At 35.6% G+C, this 14,959-nt stretch overlaps 1 protein-coding gene across 4 annotated transcripts in view; it reads right to left on the reverse strand.

Annotated features, from left to right (window-relative positions):
* The window catches only part of GRIK2 (glutamate ionotropic receptor kainate type subunit 2), a 454,658-nt gene that overhangs the window by 40,533 nt on the left and 399,166 nt on the right, over positions 1 to 14,959 (reverse strand). For all 4 annotated transcript variants that reach the window (XM_080390031.1, XM_080390033.1, XM_080390030.1 and 1 more), the window contains one exon: positions 14,162 to 14,387. In XM_080390031.1, the coding sequence (XP_080246157.1) occupies positions 14,162 to 14,387 (226 nt within the window). The remainder of the gene's footprint in view (positions 1 to 14,161; positions 14,388 to 14,959) is intronic.

Below are 14,959 nucleotides of genomic sequence, written 5' to 3' on the forward strand. Positions count from 1 at the left end.
ATGGCAAAATCAAAATCATGGTGCTAGTTTTTTCATTTATCCTAGCCAGCTTAGAAAATTCTGTCCTCAACAGTGGGGCTGGATGAAATAGCAAGAAATCAGATTCATTAAGAGCTTTGAGTATTTGATTTTTTTTTTTCCATTACAAGGGTATCATTTGGGTGCAGCAAATGAAACTAGGCAGGTTCAAACCAAAAGACAGCCAATAGCTTCTGTTTAACCCTTTTGGATGCAAATACAAGTCACTATTCAAAGAGAAGGATCTTGAAGTCTGAAGTACTATTGTCACAAAACTGTTGTATTTCAGTACGATGGAAGGTAGAACTTTGGAAGAGTCCTCTGAAGATGATCTAGTCCACCCCACCTGCTTATGCTACAGCATATTACTCAGGGCATGTTGCCCAGCTGGGTTCTGAATATCTCCAAGGATGGGACTCTAAATCTCTGGGCAACCTGTTGTAGCGTTTGACCACCCTTACTGTAAAGAAGTTTCTTTGTGTGTTTGTTTTTCTCCTCTCACATTTAAATGGAATTTATTTTATTTCAGTACATGCCCCGTGCCTCTTGCCTAGTTGCTGGATGCTAGTGAAAAATGTCTGACTCTCTCTTCATTATTTTCCCTCTTCAGGTGCTTACATGCATTGCACAGATACCCCCTGATCTTTTTTCTTCAGGCTGAACAGTCCCAGCTTTGTCAGCCTCTTCTGCAACCTTCAGAAAGAATGTGGTCAATTTGCTTTGTTATTTCATGTCCCTCAGAAGAACCTTAAAGCATTGAAGTTAAACTACAGAACACTGGGTGGAGGGTGATATTCAGTGAGCCTGAGTTGCTGGGAAATGAGATCCCACTTCTAATAGGCAGTGAAAAAGGAACACTGAGCCGGGGAATGCAAGGCAGACAAAATAAATAGCTGATGCTGCAGCTTTTTCAGATCAAGAATGCCGAAATTCAATAAAACACCATGTGCCAGGATGCAACGCGCTAGTTTGTTCTAACTAGGTGTGACATATCAGGACAGACATTTTACATTTGTAAATGTGTCTTTGACAATACAACACATACATATGGTCCTAGGCACTATAACACAAGCATTGAAGTCTTAATAATATCTTTGCTTCAGTTACTTCTGTTCCATAAATTCCTACCAGAAACCATTTCTCTAAGGCAAAGTATGCTCACAACACCTACCAGACATGAAGTGGTTTGGCATATCTTCACTGATACGAAAGCTCACTCTCTTAGCATTCCTCTCAGACAGTGCTTCAATATGCTTATACTTCTGAGGTAACTATAAAAACCACTTCTTTCATCAAATATGTTAGCTACACTTTCTTAAATTTCAGCAACAATAAATTAACTGCTCAAGCAGCTGAAATTCTCAAATTAGTTTCAATACATGGTTTGACCTGCATAAAAATAAATAATTTGCACCTATTTTTTGTGCATTATGCTCAACTAATGAAGACAAATGTATTAATTTATTTTAGTTACAGAGGAACTGAAGCTCAGCATTTTTATGCATGTATAAGTGATGAATATTACAGTTCAGATTATATGAAGGATTACAGATTTAGTGCAGGCAAGCAGAAGAAAAAAGCCTCCTGTGTTAGTACATGGTTTCCTATTTATTCCTATAGAAAGATCCGTTTATATGTCTCATCTCCAAGGACTGGTAAAAAAATGATCATTTTAACATAATTTGTATGGTCTGAAGGTAATATGTAGCTTCAAGAGAACTAGGGTGTCCTAACAATAAAACCAAGCTATTTTAAAATACATTTTTATTATTTTTTTTCAGTGCTTTAGATTTTGAAAACTATAGACAGTGGACAATGTTTATACTTCTAGTACTGAAATTCAGAGCCCAAAAATTGCACTGTGTTCATTACACTTATTATCCAAATTTACCTGATTATCTATTATATACATAAACACATATGCATATTTTCTAAGTAAACAGAATGCTGGGCTGTAAGATGGAATTTTTTCCCCAGAAACAGTACTTTACGACAGGTAATAGAAAAGGACAGCTCAGATATCCTCAGTGTCCCCCACAATATAAACAGTACATACTTGCAGAGTCTAAAATCTCAACAATGATTACATTGAAAGCCAGTGTTGGCTGTTGGGTTTAGTACATTACAGAGGAAATCCAGGAATATATTTTCATTGATGCAAATTATAAACTTGTAAACTCTTCAGCATTTTCAGATATGTAGGACTTGTTTTCAGTTATGTTAACCAAGTGTATTGATAACAAATTTGGGGACTAAATTAATACATCATTTACCTGTTATTCCTTTTAATTTCAGAACTACTTGCTTTTTGAAAGGTTCCCACATAATTCATACCTGTGGCTTTGTTGGTTTTACATAAATATATTTAAAAATATAGATGGGTAAAATTATAGACCTTTTGTTTACCAGTCAGTATCAGCCACAACTGAGTTAATGGAAAAGTAGAAGCAAAGCATCCTAGGCTGTGAGGCCTACGATGTTCTTTTTCTGGTATTTCTTCAAATAAGGCAACATGTGATTCTGATTTTAGAAAATTGTGCAATATTTAAAATAAATAATGGGAACAATAAAAAAGAAAACAAAATCCCAAAACAAAAAACTAAATCTGACTTGTTTCTCCTGGAAATGAATGTCTAAAATTATGTTCTGCATTGATCACTGACTGCTAAATGTACAAATTAATTGAAAGGAATGTGCCAGTCATGCTCAGTGCCAGTCATTGTACTTGATGTCATTGTTTTCCAGTCTTGCTTGAGATTTAAGGAGAGTTTTTAAAACACGGCTCTTCAAAACATGACCTTTTTATTTGGTGGATGTGTGAAAAGAGAATGATGTTAGAACACAGAAAGCAGCCCTAGGTACAGTAAGAGATTAAATTCAGAGAGTAAGGAATGTTGATAAACTCCAAACAGTTAATTTTTAAATAGATAAAAAAAAAAAAAAAAAAAAAAAAAAAAAAAAAAAAAAAACGGTATTTAATACAAGCCAGTATTTTCATTTATTGCAGCTCTCTTGCTAACATAATGTTCTTTGAATCTTAGCCTAGACTTACAGGAGAAAAGACAAGAAAAAGAAAAAAATGAAGCACCAATGTGAAAGGGGATGAAAATTGTACTGCTTCAGTTCTGCAAAGTTTGAAATAGAATGAAAGTGAGGCATGGAAAAAGAAAGTTTTTTTTTAAAATACTGAAAACGTTTTCACAGCTCCCCCCTACCCTGCAACTACTCACTTCTGTTAGGTTACAACCTTTTGTTTCTGCCACTGAGAGATAGATTGCAGTTTTTTGTAGCTGTCACAAAACATGAGAGGCTCTCAGGATTGTCTTCAGATTCAGCCTAACAGCTGACTGGGCAGAAATTCCATTTCCTTTTCCACAACCCAGTTTGTCTCCTATCACTGCTTCCTTCATACTATGACTAGCACTCATCCAGCCTTATTAGCATCTATGCAGTTAAATGTAAAGTAAATTAATTTTATGAAAAAAGATGAACAGTGTCTACCAGCTTAGGTCATTAACCCTGCTCATATAGCTGTCAGTTTTTGCAAAATGCAGCAGCCCTATGCCAGTTTAAAATAACACGGAAAATTCAGCCTTACTTTCTCACTCAGGTAAGTTATCAATAGAAATGCTATGCTATGCCTGGGTTTTTTTGGTTTGGGTTTTTTGGTTATTGAGTTTTGGTTGTTTGTTTTTGTTTTTTAAATAAGTGACCTGGTTCCCAGACTCAGATCAATAAATCTTCACTAGCCTCGTTGGTTCTAACAGATGTACATTAAAAATAGAGGAACAGACTGAAAACCTGTGTGTTCTTGTACACCTCTGCAGGAACAATAAGGAGCACCACAAAGAAATGAAGCATCAAACATGACAAAGACTCTCATCAAACACTTCTTTAGGGAAAAAAGTCTGTCTTTTCCTGCAAACCTGTTCTCGTAAAGCAGTTGGAAGGGCAAGACAGAACTTTATCTTCCAGCCAAGAAGATGAAAACTCTATTAGAACTGAACATTGGCAAGAATTGAAATAACGTGATTGGTGTGACTACATTCCCTACACTAAAATATATTTGGAATACTGAAGTAAGATGTAAGCAGTCAGTGATTAAAATAAAACATTCCAAACCAAGTCTTTTGAAGAATCTTGTAATCTTCACTAAGAATAAGAGCAAAAATAGAGAAAGATAAAAAAGACATAAAGTGAAAAAGAAAAAAGAAAAAGAATAAAGAAAAGGAAAAGAAGAAAAAGAAAATGAGAAAGAAAGAAAAACAGAAGAAGAAAGATAAAAAAAAAGAGAAGGAAAAAGAAAACAGAAAAGAAAAAATAAAAACGACAAAGAACATGAAGAAGCAGAAATAGAAGAAGAACCCCCCCCCCCCCCCCCAACTTAATAAACAATGGCATCCAAGTACTAGAATACAGTACACTAGAATAGACTATTTCATTTGGAAGGTGTGGGAAAATTACTTGGGTTGGGGGGTGGGGGGGTGTTGGAGAAAACTGGGACCTAATAGAACCATCGTATTACAGAAAGCTCTTTAGGGTAAAATACAGCTATTGCTTTCAGGATGGTTGGCATGCACAGAACCTACTTTATCACAGCTCCCTAAGCAACACAGCCTGCCATCTCAGCACATGCTGATTGGGGTAACAGAGGATGGAGTGGAGACCCCATGGCCAGGCTCCATAGTACTCCCTGCAGGAATGGGAAGCTGACAGTCTGATAAGCTACATAGCAGTTGTCACATGAAGGATATATGAGAAGATGTTTGCTGCTAATTCAACCACTGTGGCAAAATTACTTTCCTCAGATGAAATAATCTCATTGTCATACTAACACACACCTCCATCCTGAAGTCATCCACCTCCAAGGTACTAGCACACCTCACTGGTCACGTGATACCAGTCAATGACAAAAATATATATGTCTAGAGTCACTCAAGCTCCACCTAAATGCAAAGGAAATGGACAGGTACAGGGCTGAAATAAGTCCAAAGGAGGGAAATGGTTGTCTAAACTCCCAGATAACCACATCTTCATTTAGATTCACAAAGTTAGAACAAGCTGACCCACTCTCTAAAGTTGTCAAAATTGATGAATGAAAGGAAGGCATTCAGTCTTGGGAAGGATGGAAGCTAACAAAGAAGCATTCAAGCGAGGAAGTTCTAGCCAATGGAGATAAAGTGTTGCAACCCCCTATATATTGGAAGTAGGAAAAAGGTAATTGTAGTAGCAGGAGGTCACAACCTCTGACCCAAATAGCCCTCCTAAAAGAGGGCAAAACCCTGCTTGGAGAGAATACGTAGTTAGTGAAGAACTTCAGTAGTGCTGTCTGAGGATGCTGACTAATTTACATTGGAAGCAAGAAACTTAACCAGTCTTGTGTATGTTAATGATTATGCAATGTACTATGAAGTATAAAAAGTGGACAACTGAGGGGAGAAGTTAGGGAAGACTGCATCAGAACTTCTGGGATCAGTCAATGGGCTGAACCTGTCTTCTCCCCCATAGGGACACCTACTGGGTAAGAAATTTATTCTACGGCTAAGTCATGCTAGCTATTACTAAGCGTATTATTTTAAGCTTACTTTGCAGTCAGTTTACTGGCAGTCTTTGAACTTTATTCTGTCACTAAATTGTATTTTGTAGAATAACAATCTTCAGCTGAAGTTCATTTTGTATAAGTCTCCAGAGATGTAAGTTGTTGTTATAGGGGATTTGACTTGATGATGCTGTCAGCTGGGGTCCCTGAATAAGTTGGTCGAATCACCCCCCAATACAGCGGGCTGTCAGAACGCAGGTAGCGGGCAGGCTGGTTGGATGCAAGGGTCTTGTCTTTCTTGGGAAACTGACAGGTGATCAAGTATAGAGAGCTCAAGGAAGCCCCCCTTCTTAACATGACAGAAGGGACCTACGACAATCATCTTGTTCAACTGCCTGACCAATTCAGGGCTGAATAAAAGTTAAAGCATGCTATTAAGGGCATCAACCACCTCCCTAGAGAACCTGTTTCAGTGTTTCACCACCCTCTCAGTAAAGAAATGCTTCCTGATGACAAGTGTGAACCTCCCCTGACAAAGCTTTGAGCCATTCCCACAGGTAGTGTCACTGGATACCAGGGAGAAGAGCTCAGCACCCCCCTGTCCACATCCCCTCCAGAGGCTGTAGAGAGCACTGAGGTCACTCTTCAGGCTCCTCTTCTCCAAACTAGCCAAACTAGCCAAACCATCAGGCACTACTACTACAAGTGCTTCAGGCACTACTCACAGCACATTCCTTCCAGCTATTTAACCAGCTTTGTGGCCCTCCTCTGGGCCCATTCAAGTACCTTAACATTATTCTTAAATGATGGGGGCCAGAACTCATTATCATTGTGATACTCATCTGTATCATAATCCTACCCCCTTAAGAAGAATCTATAATTGCAGGATAGCTATACTATACATTTTCATTTAATCAGACCTTAAAGAATATCCTGCCCCTTACTTTGGTGGTGGCTATTAAGTCTAACTACAGACAACTGTACCTTTAGTTTTGACGTTCATCTTTAAGTAATTTCTGGAAAACAGAAGGCTTTCTGTTCATACTATAATCTCTGTTAAACTGGACTTCATTTTACTACAGTTATAGGTAGCACCTAGAGCAGGAAAAAATTCTAGCACCACTATGTTCTAAATATGTAATAACACATTCATTTTCTTTACTAGAAAACATTCAGGACATTTGTTTAAATTACTAATTTGCATGTAGTTCATGTTCTAAGTGTAGAAACTGCTTAACAAAAAAACAAGTTAATTCAGACATGTAGCAGTAGAATTAGAGGCTTTGGTCCTTTAAAAGCTACACAAAACATAGGATGCAATATCCTACACATCTGTAGGATGATGAAGTGTTATTCTTACACTTACAAGGTGTTTACACCGATTTTATCTACTTTTTATTTCACAAGCAAGCTCCAAAAGTAAGCTACTACAAAACCAGGCTGCAAAACTCTGTCTGGAATGATAAATGCAGAAAAGGAGGAGGTTGAATGAAATCTAAGAGAAGAGTTAAGACTATTGTGAGACTATCTTCATTATATCTTTTTCACTTTCTATTGCCTATTTAGGAAATAAAAGTAATTTATTTTTCTGTATTTTTACTACATTAAGTTTTAATCTTTGAAATTACAAGCATCTATTAAAAGCTTTTGTTCTTAAGTAATTCATATACTCCACTGTGCCTTCATCTAGAATTGTCTATATTTGGAAACATGCACTTAATAAAAATGACAGATAATGAAATATTTTGTAAAATACTTGCATTAAGAACACAGGTCAGCTAAAAAATTTCAATATTATAAAATAAAAAATTTATTGTGTACATTTTTTCTAGATCACTCCCTGGAGACAGAATAGGTAATATAAATCAGCTGAACCTATAGTGTTATTAGATACAACAGAACAATTAAGTGTTATACATTTCCTGATTAAACTATTTGTTTAAATACTATTTGAATCCAGCAGCCTATCACTGGCATAGGAAGAACACGATTGCACTGAATTTTTTAATGGTTTAGATAAATATAAATAATTCATGAAGTCATATTCCTAGAGAAGATATGAAAAAGCAGATCATAAATTATTGCCTGAAACCATTTTTTTCTGCAGTGAAATCTTTAATTTAAGTGAGTGGAGTGTGAAATACTCTTTCTAGATTCTATGTTTGATGAAATTATATGAATACTACTGTCTTCAAAATGTGCATACTCCAATCAACATTTTAATTACATGCTACACATCTGACTGAAATTCAGAAAAGAAAAAAAAAAAAAAAAACAAACAAAAAAAAAACCCACAAAAGCCAACGCCACTCTTGGCTCTGATTTGCCAAAAGTAGAAGATTTGAATGCCTAATTGAAAAAAAAAAAAAAAGGTGCAAAAGTATATAAATAAGTTTCCACATGCTAGTGATCTGCTCATTACATTAGCTGGCCAAATAGACTTTTTGGAAGTCATAGGTGAGTGGGTAAAATTTTGAGAATCCTTAAGAACAATTCTAAGAGATAAAAATTTTTGTAAACAAAGACATTTAATTTGATATTTCATTATCTACAGAAAAGAGAACCTCACTAAAAATGACACATCTGAATCAACAGAACATGAGAAACTTGAAGTTTTGTTTCATCCTTTGAGCTTAAGAGAACATACTGATATCTGAGGTCTGCAGCCAATGCATTTCTGCTGGAAGGCTGTTTATTTTATTCATATACTTTCCCATCTGACATGAGACATATGACTTGTTTGTATCACAGCAGCTGCCAGCTTTCTACTGTGACTATATAAATATACAGTGTGTAGATATAGTTTATGTACTTACATGAATAAATTTTGATACCTGAATCTGGGTTACTATTGCATGTTATTGCAGCTTTGTATAATGGGTAGTTCTGTAAGACTTAGTTTGGCAATGAAGTATTGGTAGCTTTATCCACTTGGTATGTTGATCCCAAAATACATTGTTTAATTTTATTCATATCCTGAGAATTGGATTTTATCCCCATGTACAGTGAAGAGTCTCTTTATATTTGGGGGAATGCACATCTCTTTTTTTAACAATTTTTTAGTTAACAGTTAAATATTTAAGATCTGAGCCTCAAACACTTTCCAGCATTTTTCAGGGCATCTCGATAGTTCCTCAGTATAGAAAGATTAAAGACACAAATAGTAATATGCTGTAGTAGAAAAAGTCATAGTTTGATCATAGCAAGGGAAAAGTCAACAACCTAGTAACTGTGAAGAGAGTCATGTAACAGATTCAACTCAGTATGTTTTGCAACTGAGATACTAAGAATACTAATAGCACAATTTATTTTCTTGTAATAACTGCACAGGAAGAAAGGATTAAAAATATGTACTCCACCTTTTTCTCAAACTGTTTTTTACCTCATCATTATCATATATTACAGGAACACCACTGCTATACAGCTAAAGACCCCTCTTAATCTAATTCTGTAACTTTCCACAGCTCAATAATCACAGAGAAACAGTAGAGAAATACCTAGCTCAAATTTCTTATATGCGCCATATCTCTCAAACGCCACTTTCTATTTTATGTTTAAGAGTTAGAAGAAATATATGCAAATTTGTAGGATTACTTCCACCTACCATTTTTCATTTTCAAAATGTCAAAGGCATTACTTTGCATGTATCTCCACACATGCAGTTTGTCTGGCATATGCCAGGATAGTCCTGAGTTGCCACAGAAGTGCAGATCATCTGAAAGCATGCTCAGTAGATCTGCTCATATGGAATGGATATATATATATACTTGTCAGCCACTTATACGATCCAGGTTCAACACAGAAGCAACGGGCAATTCAGTAGAAAATGTGCCCAAGCCAGATAGAAAGTAGTCTGCCATCTACCATGCTGAAAAGAAAAAGGAGTTTGGAAAAGAAATAAGAACCTGAAACCACCCCAGAGTGATGAAGCATTAAGGCCTTAATACAGACTGCATAGAAGCTAAATATCTAACCTTTCATGTGGTTCACTTAACCTTAACTATGATATTAATAAATACTCATTATGGTAAATAATATTTGTCACATGATATTACTGTGTTTTACAGTATGTTGACCACAAGAAAGTCATTTTAAATGTGTTTCGGTAGGGCATGAAATGTATACTCTGGATAGACTGTTTTTCCTTGAAAAAGTTACACTTATGTTTGATAAGAGGACCATAAGCATGTGGAAGTATCATAAACATTTAGGAATCCTTTGGAACAGTAAATTTATCCCAACTGAGATTTATTCAAGAACAAACCCAATTTTAAACACCTTTATCATACATTATGGAAAAATAAGACCTTTAAAACTACTGGAGGTAATAAGTAACACTTTAGAGGATCTGTCATTAAAAGTGGAAGTTATTCTGCATGCCCACAGAGTTTGTTCTCTCTTTCTCCCACCACCTTTTTTTATTCATTTCCTTTCCATGTTTTCAGTCTCCCTCTCTCCCCCTTCCCCCCACCCTTTCTTCTTCCCTCCTTCCCTCCCTCCTTCCTCCCTTGCATATCAACACTGGATGACGTGTGTATGCCCAAAGAAAGCCAAATTCCAACCACTGAAAGAAACATATATGTATTTCAAATAGATAAATGTACATGACATGTATTCATATATTTATAATTAGAAATAAACTATACAGCATACTTCAAGCTTTATGCGTATTAACAAAAGTTTTCCTATATACCAGATTCATTAACAAAGAACACAGAACTGGTAACATACCTCCTCAAAGCACATGCTAGAATAAAGCCAACACAAACCCCTGGCATGTGGAGCTTCAGACTAGCAGGTACAAAACCAAATTTGCTCTAACAAAGCATTACACTCCTGGTTACAAAGCTACAAACAAAGTTGTGAAGATGGAAAATCAAACAAAACAAACACAACCCCAGTTACAAATAGGTTCTCCCTTATCTGCTCCAAAGTACCAATCGTTGTCAAACGTCTCATCCCAGGTCTTTTCTTCCCTTCTCTTTTAATTATAAATGATTTTTTTCTAGCCTAGTACCAGAGATGGCTGACTGATAATGGATTGAAGTGTATACAAAGCTGTTATCTTACTTTGTAAACATGTATCACGAGAATCATTCATTGCATGTATAACTTAGCAAATTCACTATCTCTGGTTTATTCTTCAGTGCTGTGGGTGTCATATGTGACATATTAAATAAAGCTAACAGCAAAGATATCACAGAAAATGCTGCTTCACACCTATTTGAAGCATCAGCGTATTTTGTTGATTTTAAAGGTGTACAGTGATCCTACTTTGTGCCAAAAGTACATTGTTTCCAATTTCCTTAATCATTTTAGCTATCTAAATTTTGTTTACTTCAGTAATGCTTTTAGAAGGATTAAAATAAACACGTAAACTCAGATTTTGCTTCTTCAGTGTGTTTGGAACTAATTGATACCTATAGACTGCCTGACCTGCCAGGTTTTTTCTCCTCATGTTGTGCAACTTACTTTCTCCAAATTTAAAACTTCCACGTCGTGAGCAAAGAGCTTTTACTGTAGTACTCTAAGCTAGTACTATACTTAGGTGGTTGTGTTTTCCAAGTTATTATCCTATCATAAACTACTCTGCTAGCGTATTTTTCTATTAGGAAAGCTTTTAGTTCTTCTGCTTGCAGATACTTAGACTCAAGCAAATTATGTTCTTCACTATTATTCTATTAGCCTTCAAGAGGAACAAGATATGTTGCACCTGCTTCCTTTGATGCTGTTCTCAAAAAGTAACAATAGCCATTCTAATGTATTCAACATAAGGCCTGTATCAACTGTATTCTACAAATTTAATCTTATGTGCAAATATATATGCAACTTCAAACCACTATTCCAGGAGATTAACTGGATATTTTTCCAAAGTTGGGGAGACGAGGTCTACATCTTTCAGATACCATGCATCTAATCAGATAGTTCTGTATTGTTCTGCTCAGAGATGTACCTCCCAAACAGGCACAAGCAGTAACATGCGCTTTATTTATGACACCATTACACTGTAGTTTTCCGAGCACTTGACAAGTTAGTTTTAGGATTATTAACTCTAAAAAGATAGTGCTCAATTGCATGTCCATAAACTTCTTCCATAATCATTAAATAAAGATGAAATCTACTTCTGTAGATTTAACCATGCTCTTTTAAAGGCTCCAAAATTTTTTTCCCCGTAGAAATGAGACTACCCATAATGCATGAGTTTATTTTGTATTATCCACTGCTCTGTAAGATTTTTTAGCTCAAATAAAGCAATATATTTAACAAAAACTATTCTGATGGGCACTATAGACATGCTTCTTCGCAAGGTTTCCTTTCAAATGTATATGTGAACTATGCATTATTTTAGCAGAGGCTATCTAATCTCTTTCCTCTGAGACTGTGCGGTTAATACACAACATACAAAACTTTTACAAATATTAGTTCTCGGGATGGCATTTTATAAATACTGCCCAAACACAAGATCAATCTCTTATTCTTGGCTGTTCTGGGAAAGCTCTAGATGCTGTTTTATGGTGCCTTCATTTCTTTTGTGAAAACCTTACTTTTAAGTACCTTCCTTTTTACTTAGTTCCTGTTATATTTCCTTTTATGACAGCCTCATCTTTTTTCAGATCTTACTTCAACATGTTTTCTGAAGTTTAACACCGATTCAACTTGTTTTACCTCCTTTGTGATCTCTGATTCCTGCAGGTATGTCCTCTATTTTTTTTTTTTCATTTTGATTTAGGACAATTGTCAGTTCATAGATCCCCTTGTATAACACTATTATTTCTCTTGACACAGGCAATTTGTTATTACTTGGAATCTTGCAGATGAGTAAGAGCTGAATAATGTCATTGATATGACACAAAGTTAATGTAAAAATAGTGCATGCATGGTGCCTGTTCTTCACAAATAAAGTAGGGGACAAAGGCCAAGAGACAGTTTACTTACTTGCTCTTTACATCTAATACTTCTTCCCCTAAACTTTTACTCTAGAAGTCTGTTTCTGGCTTTATCATTGTTTTTCACCTGTTTTCTCTGGCATTTATGCTGCTTCACTGATTTACACATAATCAAAATAATTTGTTAAATAGCCTGGTCTCTCTCATTCCTACCACTTCGGCACTTCCATGGACGCTTAGATTTCTGGGGTGTGCTTCAGATGCTTCACAAGTTTGCATGCAGCTTATTCAGGGATTCTAAACTATCACTAAGATTTCATTTTTCCCTTAGTAAACCTTCGAGGTGTTTCACCCTCAAAATAACAAAATGTTTATATTTCAGAAAATATCAGAAGCCAAAAAGTGCAGCAGGACTGAAGTCCAATCCCTTCTGGCACTTACAGGTGTACAGAACATATTCAGCAATATAAGAAGCCACAACAGAACAGGTGGAAAAATTGGTATATGAAATAAAATTAGATTCTTAATGACTAACAATTCAAAGACAGAATGAACAGAATCATAATTTCTGCAGATGTCCATTTCATAGTGAATTATTAAAATAATGAAAATTATAAAGATGGTATTAAAGTTGCAGTAAATAGCTGCAACGTGGAGGGAAACCTGTATCTGATACTACTAGATACCTCTTTATCCAAGATATTCCAGCAAAGTTCATTTCTTAACCCTCCTTAATATGTCCTTGATTTAAAGTACTGGACTCAACTTTCCCAACACAATGATTTTGTGTATACTATCAACACAGATAAAATCAGTACCAGATGTAAGACTTATTTGAGAAAAACATAAAACATATTAACATAAATTACAAAATGATAAATTCTTCTTAAAAATAAAGTTAGAATAAATATTGGCCTTGCAAAGAAGTCAGCAGAACAATCTTATAATATTAAATAGGATCATTGTGCAGTACTGACAGAGTCTTTATGTCACACCATTTCCTATTCCCAACTCTTCTGAAATCTAAAGCCAGATCCTTAGCTCAGGTCCTTCAAAAATCACTGCAGTCAATGGGAACTCAGCACCTCAGTGCTTGCTGAATCCCATCCTGCAGATTCTAACAGCCAAACTAATGACTGTAGTTGGCTTCTAACCTTGCAACTAAACTTTTGCACCTAATGAAGAACACCTGACCTGGAAAACATATAGGATCAGAATGACTCTGCAAAACCATATTCCACAAGGTGAATGCAGTATTTCTTTTGTCTGTGGATTATAGATGGGATGTTATGGAATCTTTCCTCCTCTTTTAAGAATCTCAGTGATTAACTTTCTCAGTATAGAATTCTATTTGCTAATGCAAGCCTTGTACTATCAGCAACTCATTCTCTAAAGAGATAGATCAACATTTAAAAAAACATTTTTTTTACAAAGTACTGTGAAAAGTACTTTTAATTCTGACTGTTGAACATATGGAAGGCACCACATAAAAGAAACATAAGAAAATGTTTGAATTTTTTATAAAGTAACTACTTTTTGTTTAGAAAATTCAATAAAACCCATAAATGTTGATAAAATATGTTGCATTTCCCCCAGGTGGGAAAAAAAGAACAAGAAAAAAATGCTAGCAATGTGGAGAAAGCAAGTGTATTGGAGCTATGCTACTGCAGCAGCTAAGATTAATGAACAGAGAACAAACGGTTGACATTTCACCTACCCATGGGAGTTCCAACGCCATAACCTTTTGAGTCTATCAGGCCTCCAATCTGTGTTAGGTTACAGTTCCGCTGTGTGACAAACTCAATGGTTGTCGACTCCATTAAAAATGCATAATCAGAGGTAAGCACACGCTGGATACCTTCTTCATTACTTTTGACAAGTACTGACTGCCTCCTGCTACTCATGAAAGCCCACATCTTGTCGTAAGTGGAGATTTTGGATTTCTGAAAGACAAATATTAGATGCAACATAAATAATAATCTGCTTATAAGACTGAAAACAATTTCTCAGTCTGAACATTGCTCTCTTAGCATATTTTACTATGTGTTAGGTTTTACCAGGGCATTCTTCTAACAGTGCCTGTAGCTTTCATCTCATCTGTAGCTCTCATCTTGTCAGTGTAAAACAAAACAGCTGGACAGATCCTCAAGAAATGCACAATATCTGTAGTTTACCTGTTCTTTATTGCTTATATGTGGTTTGGGTTTTTGTTTGTTTTTGTTTTGGTTTATTTTTTTTTTAAGATGAAGTCCTTTGAAGCTGGAAAATTATTAAATATTTCATTGTAGCCAAGTTCATCAATGTTGGTGAGTGTTATATGAGAATCTGGATTCTGGCACATTTGAAATGTTCACCCTTATTTCAATCATACATCTACTCCTGAGCAATTCTGAGAACCTAATGCACAGCGTGGCATTCTGAAGTAATCAAAGCACTTACAGATGGCAGTATATGGAGAAAATAATTGTGAGGAAGTAGGCAGCAAACATTTTATCCACGGTACAGTGCAAAAACA

The sequence above is a fragment of the Falco punctatus genome (assembly GCF_963210335.1).
Source record: "Falco punctatus genome assembly, chromosome: 5".
Lineage (NCBI taxonomy): Eukaryota > Metazoa > Chordata > Aves > Falconiformes > Falconidae > Falco > Falco punctatus.